At 39.9% G+C, this 20,197-nt stretch overlaps 1 protein-coding gene across 5 annotated transcripts; it reads right to left on the bottom strand.

Annotated features, from left to right (window-relative positions):
• Window positions 1-555: 555 nt before the first annotated feature.
• Window positions 556-20,166, bottom strand: LOC124141245 (protein mono-ADP-ribosyltransferase PARP14-like). 5 transcript variants are annotated; one of them, XM_046509199.2, is made up of 15 exons: window positions 20,032-20,166; window positions 15,667-15,718; window positions 14,170-14,340; window positions 12,330-12,977; window positions 11,772-11,836; window positions 11,109-11,330; window positions 8,741-8,956; window positions 8,232-8,283; window positions 7,467-7,610; window positions 6,782-6,847; window positions 6,128-6,307; window positions 4,686-4,859; window positions 3,400-3,476; window positions 2,746-2,928; window positions 556-1,868 (listed from the first exon to the last, which is right to left on the bottom strand). In XM_046509199.2, exons 1-15 carry the CDS (start codon window positions 20,149-20,151, stop codon window positions 1,722-1,724), a joined length of 2,517 nt encoding a protein of 838 aa, XP_046365155.2. In that variant the 5' UTR covers window positions 20,152-20,166; the 3' UTR covers window positions 556-1,721. The 5 variants fall into 5 exon arrangements, with proteins under 5 accessions (XP_046365155.2, XP_046365157.2, XP_046365156.2 ...); XM_046509201.2 differs by having other exon boundaries at window positions 19,972-20,105; XM_046509200.2 differs by lacking the exon at window positions 20,032-20,166 and adding an exon at window positions 17,944-18,161 and having other exon boundaries at window positions 7,467-7,607.
• Window positions 20,167-20,197: the final 31 nt, after the last annotated feature.

Here is a 20,197-nt window from a genome sequence, read left to right on the forward strand (position 1 = left end):
TTTCATGTATTGACTTTTTTCAATGATTTCATAATTTCGTCCACGTTTGTAAAGATATTGCTAAAGTTATCTAAATCTAACGTATCTTGACTAGTGTATAAAAGGGCCATACATGAGTTCTCCATATGTAGCCTATTTCTGGTGTCCCCAACCGAGATATTGCAGGAAAGTGCCATAAAAAGTTGAACGTAATCAATATATACTAAAAACAAATTTCTGTGTTTGAATGTGAAAAGTATAATACAAGTTTTAACCCTTTTATGTACACCTAGGATTAGCGAGTCAAAAGTTGCTTCATGCCACAGTGAACAATAATATAAGCTGCATCACGCCAGGAGAAGAAGGCATAAAATACGATCCACATCTTGTAGACACTCAATCTGCCAGGTCACACATTACGATCCTCATTGGTCAAGGGTACTGGGGACCTTGTCACTTTCTCTCTCCTAAGACCATTGCCTGACACATTCTCTGGTATTTTGACTCAAAAGCCCTCAAATCTAAATCACAGATTGCCATAGAAGGAATTGAATGAAATAAAAAGCAAAAAGCAAATTAATACAAAGGTTTAATAGTATGCAGTTGACAATGCGTTTCTATAGAGTCAGTGGTGTAATTAAAACTGACGCACTTGGGTGACATTTAAGGGGGTTTCTCATAAAAAAAATATTCTTCAGCAAATTGCAGTCATGACTGGAACAACTTGTGCATAGGAATTCTAGCTGTTCCTCGAGCTCTATGTATATGAATACGAATTCTAGCTGTTCCTCGAGCTCTATGTATATGAATACGAATTCTAGTTGTTCCCCGAGCTATATGTATATGAATATGAATTCTAGCTGTTCCCCGAGCTCTATGTATATGAATACGAATTCTAGCTGTTCCCCGAGCTCTATGTACATGAATACGAATTCTAGCTGTTCCCCGAGCTCTATGTATATGAATACGAATTCTAGCTGTTCCCCGAGCTCTATGTATATGAATACAAAATTCTAGCTTTTCCCCGAGCTCTATGTATATGAATACGAATTCTAGCTGTTCCCCGGGCTCTATGTATATGAATACGAATTCTAGCTTTTCCCCGAGCTCTATGTATATGAATACGAATTCAGGCTGTTCCCCGAGCTCTATGTATATGAATACGAATTATAGCTGTTCCTCGAGCTCTATGTATATGAATACGAATTCTAGCTGTTCCTCGAGCTCTATGTATATTATTAAAATGGCTAAGTCTAGTAAGAAAAATACCAATTCAAAAGTACATTGAATTTCACTTCAGACTACTTACAGTTAGAGGCCAGTTTCACGACACACAACAGTGGAATACATATTCATTACACACGCGCAAATACATTTATCCATACAAATCCATCACTCAGCACATGAAATCCATTAAACGAACAATAATGTAATCGTCAAACAATAGTATTGACATTGGCGTTCACAAATAAAGCTGATACATTTATCATTGACATCTCTTCATAATGGCTGTAACAAGGGGAGCATCTAAGGCATGTTTGTTCACATGTGTACACATATGATGGAAATTAATGAGCGGGTAATCTTGGTCCTAGATATTTTGGAGCATAGTCAATTAAAGAATACCATACGATACCATAACCGTCAGAAATGAAAGTACATAACAGAAATATGTACTCGATACAGGTCTGTTTAAATGTCTGAGCGTGACACGTGATACTTAATATAAACGTGAATCTACATCAATCAGCTTGAGGCGTTATCCGGGACAGCACTGACTCCACCTCATGTACATCGTCATCAACACCTTCCAGTTCAACCATCCCCGTCGCCCATTTGATGGTCATGTCCACCGCCATGCTCTCAAGTGATCTTTTAAGGCTCTGCATCTGTAGTGTCAGATGAAAGCAGTTGATCTCGTAGTTTAAACATACTACCAACATTCACAACCAATTCCTTTATTTAACATAATTGGGTATACCATTACTATTTACAATGTACATGAAAATGGACACTTACTTGGATTCTGATGATGCGTATTAGTTTAGTTTCATCGTGTCTTATATTCATAGTCCTGAAGACCTATTCTACCCCGGATCTTCACGAGCTTGAAAGGTTGGTCATCAAAGCTCAGACTGTAGTCTAAATTCCCTCCAAAGACTTGGCTAATTCCAGCTATTGAACACTATTTTGGACTATCAATTTGCACAATCCATCCCTTTGACCAATACGCGGTGTCAAAAGCTTTAAATGGAGACTAGACTCGTGTAAGTTGTCAGTCCCAGAAACTTTGCATCATTGAAATAAACTTTATTTGTCAAATGATTCGTTTTATGATGCATTGTTCAACAAGCTTTCATTTATCGTTTGGACAAAGAACACTGGAAATGAACACAAGTCCATGGAGCATGCCCCCCCCCCCCCCCCCCCTGTAAGATTGTTATGCTCATGTGACACTTTCCTGCACCTACCTTCTGCTCCAGGTGAGAGATCACGGAATGCAGTACCTGATCACATAATACAGTACCTGATCACGGAATGCAGAACCTGATCACGGAATACAGTACCTGATCACAGAATATCGTCCCTGATCAAAGAATATCGTACCTGATCACAGAATATCGTACCTGATCACGGAATGCAGTATCTGATCACAGAATACCGTACCTGATCACGGAATATAGTACCTGATCACAGAATATCGTACCTGATCACGGAATATCGTACCTGATCACGGAATACAGTACCTGATCACGGAATTCATACCTGAGAGGTTACCATGTGCTTCAGTCTCTTTTCTTCAAACGTTCTCGTCACAATGCGAATGTCGCAGATATCTTCTACAGCTTTAAACGCCCGACGTAGAACATCTTCTTTTTCTGAGTACACTGTGATGTCGGCCTCTGTGTCCTTGGTAGTCTTCACGAACACCTGCTCCATACTCCCCGACTGACGACAGAGTGGATATATGCATGTTACAGTCAGTAGCTTAACATCTTCTCAAAATGTATAATTCAATACAAATGTAACAAAAAATAACATTGACCAAGATATTTATTAAACTGTTGCTAAATATTATTTTACGACAATTTCATATTTATGATAATGTAATTCAACAGCCATTTTGTAAAGTAATGCATGATTGAGTGAGTATTCTTTAACACCACAGTCAGCAGTATTCAAACTCTCACGTGTGCCTGCTGTAAATGATAGATCCGCGCCAGGTAAAACGGTGGTTGGTAGCATGAGCAACGTGTAACGTCATCAGGTACGATGACACGCTATCAGCTGGATACCCCTTTAAATTTGAGACCCCCGATTTCCCATAAACGGTGAATCTTACGCAGAGCAATGGGTCCTGAGGACCTATTTTGGCACGGAAAAACAGTAACCATGTCAAGGTTCGAACTTCGAACATACCTGTTGTCCTTCTCCTGTTTGTCTCGGTAGAGTGTCTGTGGCAGAGATCTGTCCTGATGCACCGTCAGGCAAGTGGCCTACAGGGACAGGCAACAAATGAAGTATAATGTAATGTTAAACATAATGTGTTTTCAGGTTTGTGAGTAGTCAGTGGCCGGATATTTTTTTATTCAAAACCCAAGGGGTATCAAATACTCAATAACACCATCAATTCTGAAAACACATACTATTATTGACATTGTAAATGCCAAAATTTATTACTTGCCCGTAAAGAGATCACCCATTTGATAAACATACAGCTGTATTACACAGTGTGTAATACCAAATACCGTGCTTATGTACTATCGGAACACGTTTCACGAACACATATTGAAAGCTCTCAACATCCTTTGGCTTATTCAACGACATTGCGTGTGGAGATGATAGATCACTGAGAGAAGCCAGGCTGACGTAACATGGCAATATTTTTTTAAATTTGACGTTTACACGATATACGGCTTTTCCATTGGTCGAGAGGTCGGTCACATGACCGCGAAATTCATAAGTGTATGAACGACACATTTTGACGTTCATACGTTTTGCACGAGACCGTGTTCTTGAAATGACGTAAACACTGACGGACTACTTCCACATTACAGGGAAACCCCTGGGAATTCCCTAGCACGAAAACAAACAAAAGTCGTTCTTTCTGATCATTTAGAACCTCTAATTTTGGTCTCAGCGTTACAATATACATTGAGAAACGTCAGAGAGTTTGACTGCATGATTGTTCACGAATATCCTCGCTACGGTCTATCCTCATGAACAACCCCCATGGGACTCAACCCATAAAATTAGGAGAACCTGTACTTTACTTAGAAAGTGTTATCCCAAATATCACATTAGTTACATTTGACCACTTTCGAAATGGCAGTGTGTCTTCAAAAATAATTCCTCTAAGAAAGAAAGGTATTTATTCACAAAATACATTCCAGGTTCGGACCCTATTTATCAAATCAGATTGCGACACACTATTCGCTCTGTGGTCACAATCATAACAAATATATTGCCATCAGCGAGAAAAGAAGGTCCTTATGACATCACTCAGGGCTTTCCTCTCACGTTAAGCTGACAAGCCGTGATATAACTGGATTACTATTAAAAGCGGCGTTAAACACAACTCACTCAACCATGAGAGAACAGTGTAAGTTCTACCAGACTCAAAACAAGGTAGAGAATGGATACAAGATATGTCATAACAGGATGGAGACATGACACCCCGGATAATCGAAGATAGACAGATTCACCTTTAGTATCCTTGTGACCAATGATTGTCTCCAAGTGGGAACAAAACAGGGCATGTGAAGTTGCGTCGCTGCTGATAAAACTGATGTCGGTGAGAGAACAGTCCTTCTTCTCAATGTCCCTCAAGCATTTCACAAGCAGCTTCGGCATTTTTTCTAGAGGGAGCTTCCCATCACCTGTCAAGAACAGAAGAAGTTGACCATTATGAGTTTCCAAATGTTCGGTGTTTGTAAAAGGGTAGCGTTATTTTTCAGGGCACTATCATTTGCAGAAGGTCGAGGCCTGCCGTTAACTGCCCGACGAAGGAGGATAGATGAACAGAGGGAGGCCATTGATTTACAAATAGCAACACCATAGAACATAATAAAGGATAAAATCACAAACAAGAAACGTGACGCCAGTGATGTCACATAACAGAATAGGTAGCGGCCCGTCGTTAGGGAAATACGTCTGCTATCAAGTTACAGTAGGACGCAGATTCCTGATAAAATGCAGCCATTGTAAGATAATTCCATCCAACTGACGTATAGTCATGTGTTTTCAAGTTAGAGACTGCTAACATAGGTCCAATACCTGAAAATATCATTCGAATCTATGACACAGAGAGAAAATAAGGCCAACTCCTTCGTACAGATTTCTTATGAATATGGAAATGGTCCAGGCTTTAACGATTATATAAACAACTATTATGACAGAAGTACTTAAATAAATAAATTCATGGTGATGTAGGCAACAACAAAAGCATGGTTTAGTTATGACGGAGATTTGACCAATCAGAATGCAGGATGATGAAATGCTAAATAAATGTAGAATGAGTGCTATTGATTTCAATGCAAGGAAGCATATCAAATGGTCACTTGTTTTGAAATAATGTACACCATACAGTGTTAACATTACCCATGTCAATGACGATGTCCGATGTCATTTAAATTTATAGTTTAAATCAGCCAAAATATTATCGTCGATATTTTGATGTGCTGATTGTCTGAAATGATGATGCTTAATATGTGACGTGATTACCATCTTTGATATATTTGTGTATATGCGCGCATAAAAATAAGCACTCAGCTGCTTGTTCACCGGTAATAACTTATGAATGCGTGTTGTTTAATCTTTCTCCATTAATACTTCTGCCACAGAATGCAGAATGTGAATGAGGGTACAACTATAATGTACTTGTCATTATTGTCACCAACATGTACATATATCTATATTTGAGTTTGTGTCTGCCGTATAAGTTTTGATTTATTGTGTAATGAGACTAGAATACATCACAGCTAAATAATAAACCTTATCCATCCCAAGCAATGTAGCTTGTACGACGAAAACACTTAAGAAACGGTGTGCTGTAACAAACTTAAGGCACTGAATCATAGATAACACAGAGATATAATATTATGCAAATGACTCTTCCATTCATTAATCACTTTGAAGTTTTCCTCACCTGTTCCAAACTCTGGAAATGCGATCGATGTAACGCTATTTTCAGTCGCAACTTTCAAACATGCTTTTATGACGTCTTTCCAGTTGCCCTTGAAACGGTCAACACCAATGTGCATGATGATGTCTGCCGCGATGTTTGGCGCCGTGGTCATAGCAAGTCCTTTTCCCTTCATTTGACCAGCTGCAATGATGGAGACACACAATTACAACACCCTAACTGTACCAGCTATTGGTATACACCTCTAATATACAAGGACATATATTGCTTACTCACCCAAGGACCCACTCACTCACGAATTTCTCAACTCAGTATTTACCCACCTATTGTCTCACGCCTTATGTTTTCAAATCACTGCATCACTTATCCACTCGCTCACCATGACCTCATCCACTCATGCACCCCTCGTTGACCCACTGCCCTCTCTCATCGACTAATCAACCCCTTTTTCCACTCACCAACTTCATCCTGCTGACACCTCACTCACCAAGCCAGCTGAAATCAGCTCCTTGCCACACGCAACTATCTCATTCACTCACCAACACTGCAGTTCAGGCCCTTGCCACTCGCCACTATCAGTTGGCTTGATAGTATTTCTGATTATCCACTACCCTCACCTTCTCATTGACACCCGGACGCACCCACAAAATCCCTCACCTGCCAGCTGACACTGTAGCTCAAGGTCCTTGCCGCACGCCACACTCAGTGGGCTGGACAGTATACCTGCAAATCCGTCACAACATAAAGTTGTCAGCAAAATCTTCCGTTTGCCTTTCATTTCATTCGTAGTTTTCAATTATACTTTCAGTACATTATGTCTCAAATTTATGGATTAGATACAAGTGATTTCCAAATGAGTACCCTAAACGGGAATACTTCCGATAATGCTACATTGCCACGCACATTTTAGGTTTCAACCGATACGAGCGAACGTCTTCAATTTGTATTCCAGTATTTATCTTCCAGTGGAAAACTCACAGGAGCTACGCTGATATGTGAACCTATGGTAATATCCTAGCAGACCAAACAATCATAACTATCTATACAGACAATTATTCACAGAACCAAAGGTCAGATTACACATGTCAATTTGAGAATAACCACAAATACTTCCAAAACAAATATCCTATGACGGAACTGCAATTAAAAATGATCTTTCGACTATTACTTCATATGAAGTTACAACTTTGAAACATATCATCATCTTTTATTATACACACACGCCATTTTCATGAATTATAGACCTATGACCGGATTTTCAGATTGTTCAAAGTTTCAAAATTATGAATATAATAAATTTCTCATTCCTCATCTTGCTAGGATGTGAAACAGGAAGAATCACCTATATTCAAGGGCGTTGTTGAGTTAGTGAAGTGGGCTATGCATGCGGCACTCTCCTTGCTGATGTCGCCGTGTCCGGTGTGAATAGTGAACTTCCCCACCTGGTACCCAGCATCCGCCACAGAGCCAGCGGGGACATCGGCTACTAATTCCACAATAAAAACATAGCAATATATATAAGTGGGAACATTTTTTAGTACAGTTATTACTGAAAAGGTGACGTGTACAACACATCATGCACATTTTTGTTATACTTTCACACCTGGGCGGAGAGGTAGCCTTATGGTTAAAGCGTTAGTTCCTTACGCCGAAGACCAGGGTTCGATTCCCTACATGGGTACAATGTGCGAAGCCAATTTCTTGTGTGTGTGTGTGTGTGTGTGTGTGTGTGTGTGTGTGTGTGTGTGTGTGTGTGTGAAACCTATTCTCAGTACCCGATTTGGTTTTATTTGTTGTTTGGCGCCACACGTTGTTTGACGTCAGAAGCTAGGGGCGTTTTCAAACAATGAGTTAACGAGGTAAATGTTATATGACAGGTATGAGTACATTGTAGCACCATTTTAGCATCGAATCGATGAATATCTGTTCTTTTATACAACTGTATCATCGAAGTGAGGGGCTGTATGGTAGTCTACTGGTTAATACGTTCGTCACGCCGAAGACAATTCACGCGGGTTCGATTCCCCACATGGGTACATTGCGTGAAATTAATTTCGGAAATATTGCTAATACCACTCACTCACTTTAAAGTAAAATACTGCAGTACCTGCGTTTAGCTTGGAGTTACGAATTTGCTTGATCCTCTCTTGTTTAAATGCCTGGGGATCAGAAATACAAATTTAAAACGCATTCATGTTTAAAGCGGCGCTAAGTAGGTTCACTCACTTTTCGCCATGGCCCAATTCTAACACATCTTGAAAGAAACATAAAACATTTCGACGTTGGTCACTGCTTAGCGAAACATACAATACTTAGTATCCTCCTAGAACCTGGTATGAAGTCAGTAGTGACGTTTTCGATATTGGCGACTCCCACGAGCAAGGGAATCACACTGACAGACAAATGGTCAAAAAAAGGAACAATTGCCATTCCCTCGACCTGAAGCCCTGGTTGTGTTAAACGTCTATGACCCACCACATTGGGTTATCCTCCATTATAAAACTGATACAACTTATATATTGTTCAAAGCGGCGTTGAAGACAATTCAGTCACAAACTATTACACCTAGTAACCTTTCGGCATATTTGGCAATTGAAACATAATTTTATGCCTTACCGTGACGACTTCGCTGTTGCCAGGGCCAATAACGATGGCGATATCAGTCAGGGAGGAAGTGTAGGTCATGAAGTAGAATATTATGGTCAGCATTTTCTTTGCTACTTTGTCGGGTGGATAGCCTAGCTTCTCTGTTCCCAGGGCTGGCAGCGCGATACTGCGGTAGTCGCTCTCAGAAGCATCGTACAGACACTTGTATACAACTTTCTCCAAACCCTGTCCAGGAACAAACAAAAACGAGATTACGATATATCTTAATATTGTGGGTGTAGTCTAGTGGTTAAAGTGTTCCCCTGTTAAATCTACTACCCGGGTTCGATTCCCGATATTGTTACGATGTGTTCCATATGTCATTTATTAGTATAATTTCTACCATGAATTTGTTATCTTTTACATATTGATGCTTTGGCAACCAATGTAATGATTTATACTGATGGAAATGAATACGGGAGAACTTAGTTTTAGACAAAGGAAAATGATAATACATGGTTTCCCAGGCTTGTTCACCAAATACGCGTTGGAATCAATTTACACAAACACTACTCAACATTTGATTCCTACCTGTGTTGAATTAGTATGCGCGCTGTTTGAAAAGTACTGACAGCGAAGCTTATTTCTCTATCTTTCATCGTTCCCTAATTCGTTCCCATCAGTTTATAATATCAGCATGCATCCACTAATCTACAAGTGCACTTGTCAGAGCAATAAAGTGCGTGAGTGAGTTGGGTTTAGCGCCGCTTTAAACAGTATTCCAGTTATATCACGGCGTGTCAGCTTGAGTGTGAGGAAAGCAATGATGCAGGTGTCAGGCGTTTACCACATCGGTGAAACCCACGAGCAGCACGGGCATGGCTCTGACCAGGGTGGCGTTGTTCAAAACAACCTTAGCGCTACGACTGTCGTAAGTCTGTGTTACGTAATGGGAGTTACGATCACCTGAGCTCTAAGATCGCTTTGCACAACGACACCCAGAGCAATAAAGGACGGTTGGGTAGTCTGGAGGTCAAAGCGTTCACTCGTCACGCCGAAAACTCGTGTTCGCTTCCCCATATGATACAAAATGTGAAGTCTAGATCTGGTGTCCTCCGCCATGATATGACAAGAATAAAGCATAAACCATACTCATCCACAATAATGACATATGCATCTTCACTAATTCATGTCATCCATTCCAGGGACATAACTCCTCTAGCCTTGTTGCGACCTTAATTATGTGCCGACAACAGCCTTACCCGTCATGTATAATATAACCCACCCACGATTGACAATTGCCGTATGTATATCATTGCACAATCTGGCGTCCATATGTCGACTCGTATGCGTCCGTGAAACATTTAGTCCCGCAGATAACACGCTATATTTGCACTGTGATAGTGATAGCTATCAGCATTTTATACACAGTTTGTTGAATGTATGAATATAGGCCTCTATGTTATTCGTCCTTTAGTTTGCCGCTTCTATTGTACGCTCTAGACTCTCTACAAAGGCAATACAAAAAAGTCGACTTTCTTTACAGCAACTTCAGGACGTCATTGCTGTAGCTAGGTCAGGTCATGTGGACCAGGAAGTTGGGTCCTCGTTCCAGAAACCGATCTGTGCGCTAGGGCGACCCAACCGCCCATATTTTATCATGGAATTACGGCAGTCATAGTACAAAGACTGCTTTGTTGAAAGGGCCCCGGTCTATACCGAATGATATGTGTCATATAGCACTGATATTATCACAGCGTGTGTGAATGCTAACAGCTCATGCTTGGGAAAGGCACTCATGACACGGGGGTTGTAAGTCACTGTCGTACTGGTTCGGTAATACCTGAAATATTTCTTCCTTCTTAATGTGCTTGTTGACCACATATTTTTATCAACCAGGAATTTTAGACTTACATTGACGTGATCACATTTGTGCATAGTCATTGGTATATTGTTAAGCTCTAGTTACTGATCAACACAAAGAAAAAACATAGAAATAACATACATCATGGATGAAGCATATTCACGAACATCATTAATCCTTTACGCCAGTTTATAAAGAAAGTGACTGTGAAGTGGTGAAAGGGTTTGCGCGTAACGACCCACTTGAGCATGTCTCCCGCTGTGGGCTGGATCCCAAACTCACTCACTTAAAAAGTCGATCTCACATCCCTCCTGTTTGGGGTGGTGGGGTATGTGGATGGGGGTCGCTGGGGTGGGGGTGGGGGTGGGGGAGGGGGAGGGGGTGGGGGAGGGTGTGAGGGTGAAGTTGTTTACAGCGTGTGATTCTCGTTTGTGCTGAATATCATCGTTAGGTCTTTCCGTGACTTGATTATTTACATGTCGTGAGCTTAAATATCACTCACTCACTCACTCACTCACTCACTCACTCACTCACCTTGAGTGTGGGGTCGATGGAGTATTCTGGCAAACAACAGTAGAACACCTCCTGACAGTTGAGATTCCCTCCCTTGGTCTTCGCGACCTTGCCGTATTTGATACCCTTGGGGTACCTGTTTCTAAACTCCACCTGTATCTCGTCTCCGCCTGCTGCCGCGATGCTGGCAGATCCCTCTGACAGATCCAAGTCCCTGTCTACTGTGCTGACCAGCACATCGGCCTGGTGACATATACAGATTCCAACATATCAACAGTGGTTTGTTTGATGTTTCACTAAATCACATTAATATTGATGTGGTGTAATCACTTTCATGTTAACATAAATCAACGAATACTTTTACCTGGAAATAAGTTTAGCACCGCTTACTACTACTTGAACCACTACTTGTGTCCATCTAGAAGAATATACAGTGTTACCGACTTGTCATCAGATAAAGGTGATATCTTAGACATGTATAAGAATGTGCTCAATGCCATGTTTGTATGTTTCCAAAAGTCACATGGAAGTATGGGATGACAATAAAGAAGACATGGCGCTTAGCCTCTTTCCAGGAGCACATTTGAGAGTATTTATCTATATTTCTATACATCTCCTATACATCTAATGACATGACCTGACATCATATTACATGTTTGAAATGTCAGCAAAGTGACTGCCTACCCGTTGATGGGCTATTTCTCCTTGGATAAAGTTAAGATCAGTGTCGATAATGCTCGAGGCTGGTTCTGAAAGGAGGAAGGTGGAAGTGTGTTAGCTTTAATATCTTACACTGTGCTCAGTGATCCCCGGACCGGCACCAGTGTACGAGTTATCATTAAGGTGAGACTGGTGTCATTAAGCTGAGACTGGTGTCATTAAGGTGAGACTGGTGTCATTAAGCTGAGACTGGTGTCATTAAGCTGAGACTGGTGTCATTGAGGTGACATGGTTTGTTTTTAGTTCAGATCACTCTCAACCACTTGCAACTGAAGTCATTACATTCCAACTGAATTGAGTTCAGGCGGAATTGTCGTTTGTTATAAACTGTATTTAGGAATACATCAGTTTCACTTGATTAACTTGTAAAACAGTACATTGTACGCATTTTATAATGTCTGTGTGGTGCATGAACTAGACCTTTACTTCCAACACCCACAAATACAGTGTCAAAGAAGTCATTCTGACTAATTCACAGAAAAAGTTATGTAACGTAAACAATTTCAGAAGTATTATACCCACCACCATCTTCTTTGACATCGGAGTACACGCCCGGGTCGACACTCACAGCACACCGGAACCTGTCCTCAATCTTTTTCAATTCCAGTCTGCCACGGGGTGACGTCAAGAACCCATACACATGGCGTTTGTTCATTTCAAACGTATCCTCTTTAATATCCAAAATTGCTATCTTAAGACTATTCACCTTCTTCTTAAAGTCTGACCCACTCCCTTTTACAATGAAAGCATCAGTAGCATACTCTACTTCAACGAAATCCTTGACCAGAGCTTGAAGCGAATGTGAGGGAAATGTTTCCAGGTAGCGTACCTTGCCGCGTGATATGTTCAGCTCTTCACTATTGAGAGGCGGGGACTCTACTATTGGTTGTTCTTCTTTGTGTTGCGGTTCTGAAGTGTCTCCAAGTTGTTGGGTGTCTGTGGGGGAGTCTTCTGTTTGTTGCGAGTCTGTGGGAGAGTCTTTTGGTTTTTGCGAGTCTGTAGGAGTGTCTTCTGGCTGTTGCGAGTCTGTGGTAGTGTCTTCTGAGAGGGGAGACATTGCCAGTCTATTGTCGTATAAGTCGACGTCGGGCTGCTGTGATCTGTAGTATGGGTACACGATGAGGCGAATACCGCTGACTTTGTGATCTCGCATCTCGACATTTGACGCATCTTAAGGGAATCAATATAATTTCAAAAGATGATACTCGTATGGACTCTGCTAATGACACAGTTTATTTGGTAATTACTATTAATCGTGTACAATTATGTTATATGTATAATTTTCTCGAATGAGCCCTCTGGCCTGTATTAGAAGGTTTGAAATGTCATCTTTAAAATTCAGTTATATTTTACATGGGGAAAATGGAGGATCATTGCACACTTAATTTCGCTTGGCACGAATATTTCCGACGACACCAAATGTACATAGGAGCCCTACATCCTATCAGAAGATTTATTATTTTTTAAATACGTTTTTCCTTTGTATGGAATAAGTAAAAAAATCATTTTTCATTTTTCGGCGCGAATGTAAAATGTACATGTGGGCATTTCATTTTATTTTCAGCTCGCATTGAAACTCAGTTTTTAACATAATGATAGGAAGCCACGCAATGGCATTATGGAAGAATAACGTCAAATTCTATATATTAAGTACGTTTTCACGCATAACACCAAAAACGATGTGTAAATGATGATACATTTACTGGTTGTTCGATATTAAACAATGTAGCATTTGACTTCATTTTTATGATTCTCGCGATCGGCTAAACCACGAATTAATGTCAAACTCTACAGACGTTAGAACCCGTCGATGCCATGAAACGACTCAAGTATTTGTATCATTTCGAGCAATTCAAACGTTAAGGGAGAGCATTTATGGATGTCAACTTCTTTATTATGGGGGACAAGTATATACTTAATCCTTCATCATTCACAACGTTTCAGTGTATATACTTACTCCTTCACCATTCACCTAATGAAGGAGGAAGTATATATTCGAAAACATTGTGTCCCTCATAATTAAGTAGTTGACATCCTAAATTCTCTTCCTTATGTGAAACAGTTCTAAGTGCCTTTCAAAGACTTAATTCAAACGATGAAGTTTTGCTTTCGTTCGTGATGGTAATACAGCCGTTCACTAAACATCTGGAGGACACGGTTGCCCGTGGTTTCACCAAAGTGGTAAACGTCTAAACTTAAATCTCATCTGGCTTTCCTCCCAGCGACGCCGTAATATAACTGAAATACTATTGGCAAAGCGTCGTTAGAGCAAACTCACTCACTGACTAAGTATCTGGTGATCCATGCTACTGTGCATGAATATCGACTGAATAAGGTGGACGTTTACGCTCTCTATACCTACCAGATGCATCTCCAAACGTCACCCGGGCGCTGTCGTCAGACAGAACATCCAGGAACTCGAGTGTCCCTCCCCCTGACTCATCCCGGCTCTCGAAGTACCTCCACAACGCCTCTCTGTCTGGCAACGTCTCCGACGACTCGGGTGCGACGATGACCGTCCGGTTGTCTATATCTGCAAAACAGAAAAGGATGGTGTTAGTGCTTATTGCACATTTACAGTTGTTCTTATAAATTGATATAGCGCTAGTTCATCCTTACGTAAGCAAATAAAGTGGAAATGAGATGATTACAACATATCACCAAGTACTATATATAACGTATATAACGAAATAGAGACCCTAAAATATTACGTACAGTTCAATAAGCCTTCAAGCAGACAGTTTACGCATCACTCGGAGTTAGCAGCACATAATATGCCCATGGTGAAGAGTTCAATAGAAACCCATAACAGTTCAATATGCATTAACTTATAACGGGCAATACAATAGTAACTAATATAAAACAGTTCAATATGCACTCACTTATAACGGGCAATACAATATTAACTAATATAAAACAGTTCAATATGCACTTACTTATAACGGGCAATACAATAGTAACTGATATATACCAGTTCAATAGGCACTTACTTATAGCGAGCAATACAATAGTAACTAGTATAAAACAGTTCAATATGCACTTACTTATAACAGGCAATACAATGGTAACTAGTATTAAGCAGTTCAATATACACTTACTTATAACGGGCAATACAATAGTAACTAGTATAAAACAGTTCAATATGCACTTACTTATAACGGGCATTGCAATAGTAACTAATATAAAACAGTTCAATATGCATTTACTCATAAAGGGCAATACAATAGTAACTGATATAAAACAGTTCAATATACACTTACTCATAAAGGGCAATATAATAGTAACTAATATAAAACAGTTCAATATGCACTTATTTATAACGGGCAATACAATAGTATCTGATATATACCAGTTCAATATGCATTTACTTATTACGGGCAATACAATAGTAACTAATATAAAACAGTTCAGTATGCATGTACTTACAACGGGCAATACAATAGTAACTAGTATAGAACAGTTAACTATGCATTTACTTACAACGGGCAATACAATAGTAACTAGTATAAAAGAGTTCACTGTGCATTTACTTACAACGGGCAATACAATAGTAACTAGTATAAAACAGTTCACTATGCATTTACTTACAACGGGCAATACAATAGTATAGTTACTAGTATAGAACAGTTCAGTATGCATGTACTTATAACGGGCAATACAATAGTAACTAGTATAGAACAGTTCACTATGCATGTACTTACAACGGGCAATACAATAGTAACTAGTATAGAACAGTTCACTATGCATTTACTTACAACGGGCAATACAATAGTAACTAGTATAAAAGAGTTCACTGTGCATTTACTTACAACGGGCAATACAATAGTAACTATTTTAAAACAGTTCAATGTGCATTTACCGTCAGCAGACAATCCAGGTAGTTGCTGAAACATGTCCTTCTTGTCTGCCATCTGCAAAATGTAACACGTCAATTAGGTATCTCCTTGTAGTCATCGACTCTTCAAACAGGAGACGTCGCTGCATCAAGTTCAGGGTTCCGGTCTGCAGCTCTTAGGGATTAGTTGACGCGAAAGTCGATGCAATAATAGCATATTTTTAGAATACCTCGCGTATGTTACCTTGTGAAAGGATGTTCAGTTCATTCGATGCACATCCAACATCCCCTTAACTGTTTGTAAGTTAAAGGTTTTGGGGTAGATTTGTTTTTAAACAATTGTTTACCTTGGGGAATATAAGGTGCGTGCAGATCCAGCGGGTATATTGCACACACGGCAGTGACTACACCGGTGAATAATGTATCTGACCCATGTATTCCCTACCTGCGGAGTACTCTGTTCATAGAGCATGTCAAGGATTAGAAAGGATATTCATGAACTGTATAACGTCGAGTAGAGAAAGTGTGACTACTATGACACGATCCGTTTGCAAGCGAAAAGGCCCCGGTTATATATGTTAGGTTCACTTATCACCCAGAATAAAACATCGGAATAAGATAGAAACACACCTCAGTTTATGGCTTATTCATTCCAATAATTACAAAATATCGTGTATGCAGGTTGATTCATTTCCAAGAATAAAACACCCGATCTATCGGTTAACTCGTTACCCAGAATAAACAGAATAAAACACATCAGTTAATGGTTGACTGATTGCCCAGAATAAACTACCTCAGCCACTGGTTCACTAACAACCCAGAATATATCACCTCATCCACTGGTTCACTCAATACCCAGAATAAAACACATCAACTACTGGTTCACTCACTACCCAGAATAAAACACATCAACTACTGGTTCACTCACTACCCAGAATAAAACACCTCATCCGCTGGTTCACTCAATACCCAGGAAAGAACACCCCATCCTCTGGTTCACTCAATACCCAGAATAAAACACATCAACTACTGGTTCACTCACTACCCAGAATAAAACACATCAACTACTGGTTCACTCACTACCCAGAATAAAACACCTCAGCTACTGGTTCATTTACAGACCAGAATAAAACATCTCAGCTACTAGTTCAATGTTTGTATTTGTTTATTGTTTAACGCCGCACTCAGCAATATTCCAGCTATATGACGACGATCTGTAAATAATCGAGTCTGGACCAGACGATTCAGTGAGTGATATCATGAGCATCGTTCCACGCAATTGGGAGATATTGACATGCATCAAATAAGTCATAGAGTCTGTCAACCAGTTCCCGTGAGTCGCCTCTTACGACAAGCATGGGTTGCTGAAGACCAATTGTAACCCGGATGTTCACGGGTTACTGGTTCAATGGGTTGCAGGCTCAGAAAACACTCAGTTCATGGTTCATTCAGTGCCCGAAACTATGGAACTCAAGATCAGGTCACGATTCGTTCACCCCTTAGAATGAAACACTTTTGTTCTGGTTCATTCAACAACAACAATAACAACAACAACAAAACGAAACAGCAACGTAGATCAAGGTTCATCATACACCGTGAATAAAAAACCTATCTTTAAAGTTCACTCAAAATCCAGAATAAGACACACACACACACACACACACATTCATACACACACATACACATTCATACACACACACACACACACACACACACACACACACACACACACACACACACACACACACACACACACACACACACACACACACACACACACACACACACACACACATTCATACATACACACACACACACATTCATACATACACACACATTAATACATACACACACACACACACACACACCTCAGTTTAAGGTTTATTTATTTCCTAGCCTTAGAAAAACAGATCACAGTTCATTTATTACCCAGACGAGGACACATGAAATGAAGAATAAACTACCTGATCAGTAAAAGGTTCATTCATTAACTGATTAAACACAAAAGAATCGGGTTCATGCATACCACTAAATAAGATGCCCCATTTCTTCAAATCAAGACACTTCTTTACATTAGAGCATGTATCGATAATCCTAGTCAGTATGGTCAAACAGAAAATGTCCTATCGTTTTGTAGCTTACATATCTACATTGGATTTACAGAGACATACGCCTGCGCGCGCTGTTCACACACAGGAGGGGACATGTATTTTACCATAAAGAACACACACCTCTTTACTCCAGCATTAGCATTTAGTGGTTAGCATTATCACCCTGTCCTAGCTCATTAGTCATTCTTACCGAGTGACATTGGTGATCAAGTAAAGCAGTTGATATCCTACTGTATCCCACGTTGTATGTTTGCCAGGAGTGAATATAAATGCACTTGCTTCTACGTACTGGCGAAACGCAGTGTGTCCACATAAAGGAAGCATAATATCTGGTTTCATGGACATGAAAGCAAACATTCTTACGCGTACCTATAGCCGAGGAGCATGTCGGCTAAAGTCTCGTGAAAAAACAACTGGGCAGTAATAAACGCCAAGTCATAACACACTTCGTACGAAGCCATTATAATTAGCTAGGTTTCATATTACACTGCGCACAACACCACCCACATTCAACGTGCAAATATACAGCTGCTATTTTGCATTAGTCCATTAACTGTGGAGAGTTTCGATGAATGTATGTTTGAATAAACTGAATCGTACAGTCAGATATATATATATATATATATATATATATATATATATATATATATATATATATATATATATATATATATAATGAGATTTTCATATTGTATGACGCCTTATACATGAATGACATTATCGTATATATATACGATAATGTCATTCGTATATAAGGCGTCAAACAATATGAAAATCTCAAACAACCAGGAAGTACATAATTATTGCAGCGTTCGGCAAAGCTGAAATGTTACTGGTGCGTGTTACCGGAAGGTTCCCAAGATGATAGCAAAACGCCTTGTTGTGTAACACCTTGTTGCTATTGACTCCAAGCCAACATATTCAGTTGACTCAAATGGGTCTCACAACAAAGCGTTCCCTTTTCATTATTCAATTAAAATTCAAGACATTACAAAGTGTGCACTTCCTTTGTGTCAGAGATAATTGGAAAATTCCACCATTAAGAGGTTTTTCTATTTGTATGGCTGTCACAACAAAAACGATACGAATACTAATAACTCATATTAATGCACGTGTTTGATAAAAAGAGCAATGCATGTGGTCGATATCATATATTTGTCATTGTCAATAGGAGCGTGTCTGTTGTAATATGATGGCATGTAGTCTTGATCATTAAGATACAGACGCCCAAACACTAACCTACCCACGTCCTCATTCACTCACTCACTCACTCACTCACTTGGGGGAGAATGAATGTTATCTAAGCCACAGTGAACAATAATTCAGCTGTATATGGCGGCGATTCTACAACTGGCACTGTATTTGGAGGTAAAGATGGATGACATTTAAGCAAATGATGCCTGAGTGTGCTTGCGCTCAGTTGGACATTAGTATGAGGTCATGACTCTCAATGTATTGTTATCTCACAAATATTGAGGGGCGGTCGGGTAGCCTAGTGGTTAAAGCGTTCGCTCGTCACGTCGAAGACCCGGGTTCGATTCCAGACATGGGTACAATGCGTGAAGCCCATTTCTGGTGTCCCCCCGCCGTGATATTGCTGGAATATTGCTAAAAGTGGCGTAAACTCAAACTCACTCACTCACACATATTGAACATGAAGATGTGGTTGGCTACAATAGACATATTGTACACATGGCGTCGGTTACTATTAACTGTAAAAGTCATCTGCCTCTTGCATTCTTATCGCACAATCATCACACTGGCCTGTCACTGTGTTTTGGTGAGGTACATGAATTGTTGAAAGCACGAGTAACGATCCTTTCCTTTAGGGCACGAAGACACAAAATCAGTCAGATCCCAAGTCGTAACAAACATAACCTCATAAAAAGCATGGAATACTGTGGACAATTCTGTCTGAGGCTACCCACTGCATTCTGGACAATTGCAACGGTCAGTACAATGTTATAACATTATGTGAATCATATTAATATATATTTTATTTGTATGTAAATGTGTAACAATGATGTGATGAATCCACAACTTAATCCATCCGTAAAGACAGTTGTCAGTGTACTTCCTGTAACAGTATATCTGACGCCTCTCGCCTCCATTCACAGATGAAACATTCGATCTCTCGTCGGTTGAAGGAAGATATAAGATTACTTACAAAAAGTAAGATACAACTTGTACACAACAATGTAGCTGAAATTTACTTCACCTTGTGTCTGTGGATCGTCGGGTCTTACACATAACCAGGAAGATGCATGTAACCACATACCTGAAGTGTGATGCCCTTCTCAACATATCGACCTGTTCTGCGCCACGATGTTCGTAATGCGTGGTTTGAAAAAGTGGCTTTCCTTTTACAAACTACATTTATGTTGTTGTGAGCGAACATAACTTGATATACTGGTTTAGGATTCAGATCTTTGCTGAGCGTTTGC

The sequence above is a fragment of the Haliotis rufescens genome, unplaced genomic scaffold (genome assembly GCF_023055435.1).
Source record: "Haliotis rufescens isolate VD_foot unplaced genomic scaffold, xgHalRufe1.0.p SCAF_12, whole genome shotgun sequence".
NCBI classification, from domain to species: domain Eukaryota; kingdom Metazoa; phylum Mollusca; class Gastropoda; order Lepetellida; family Haliotidae; genus Haliotis; species Haliotis rufescens.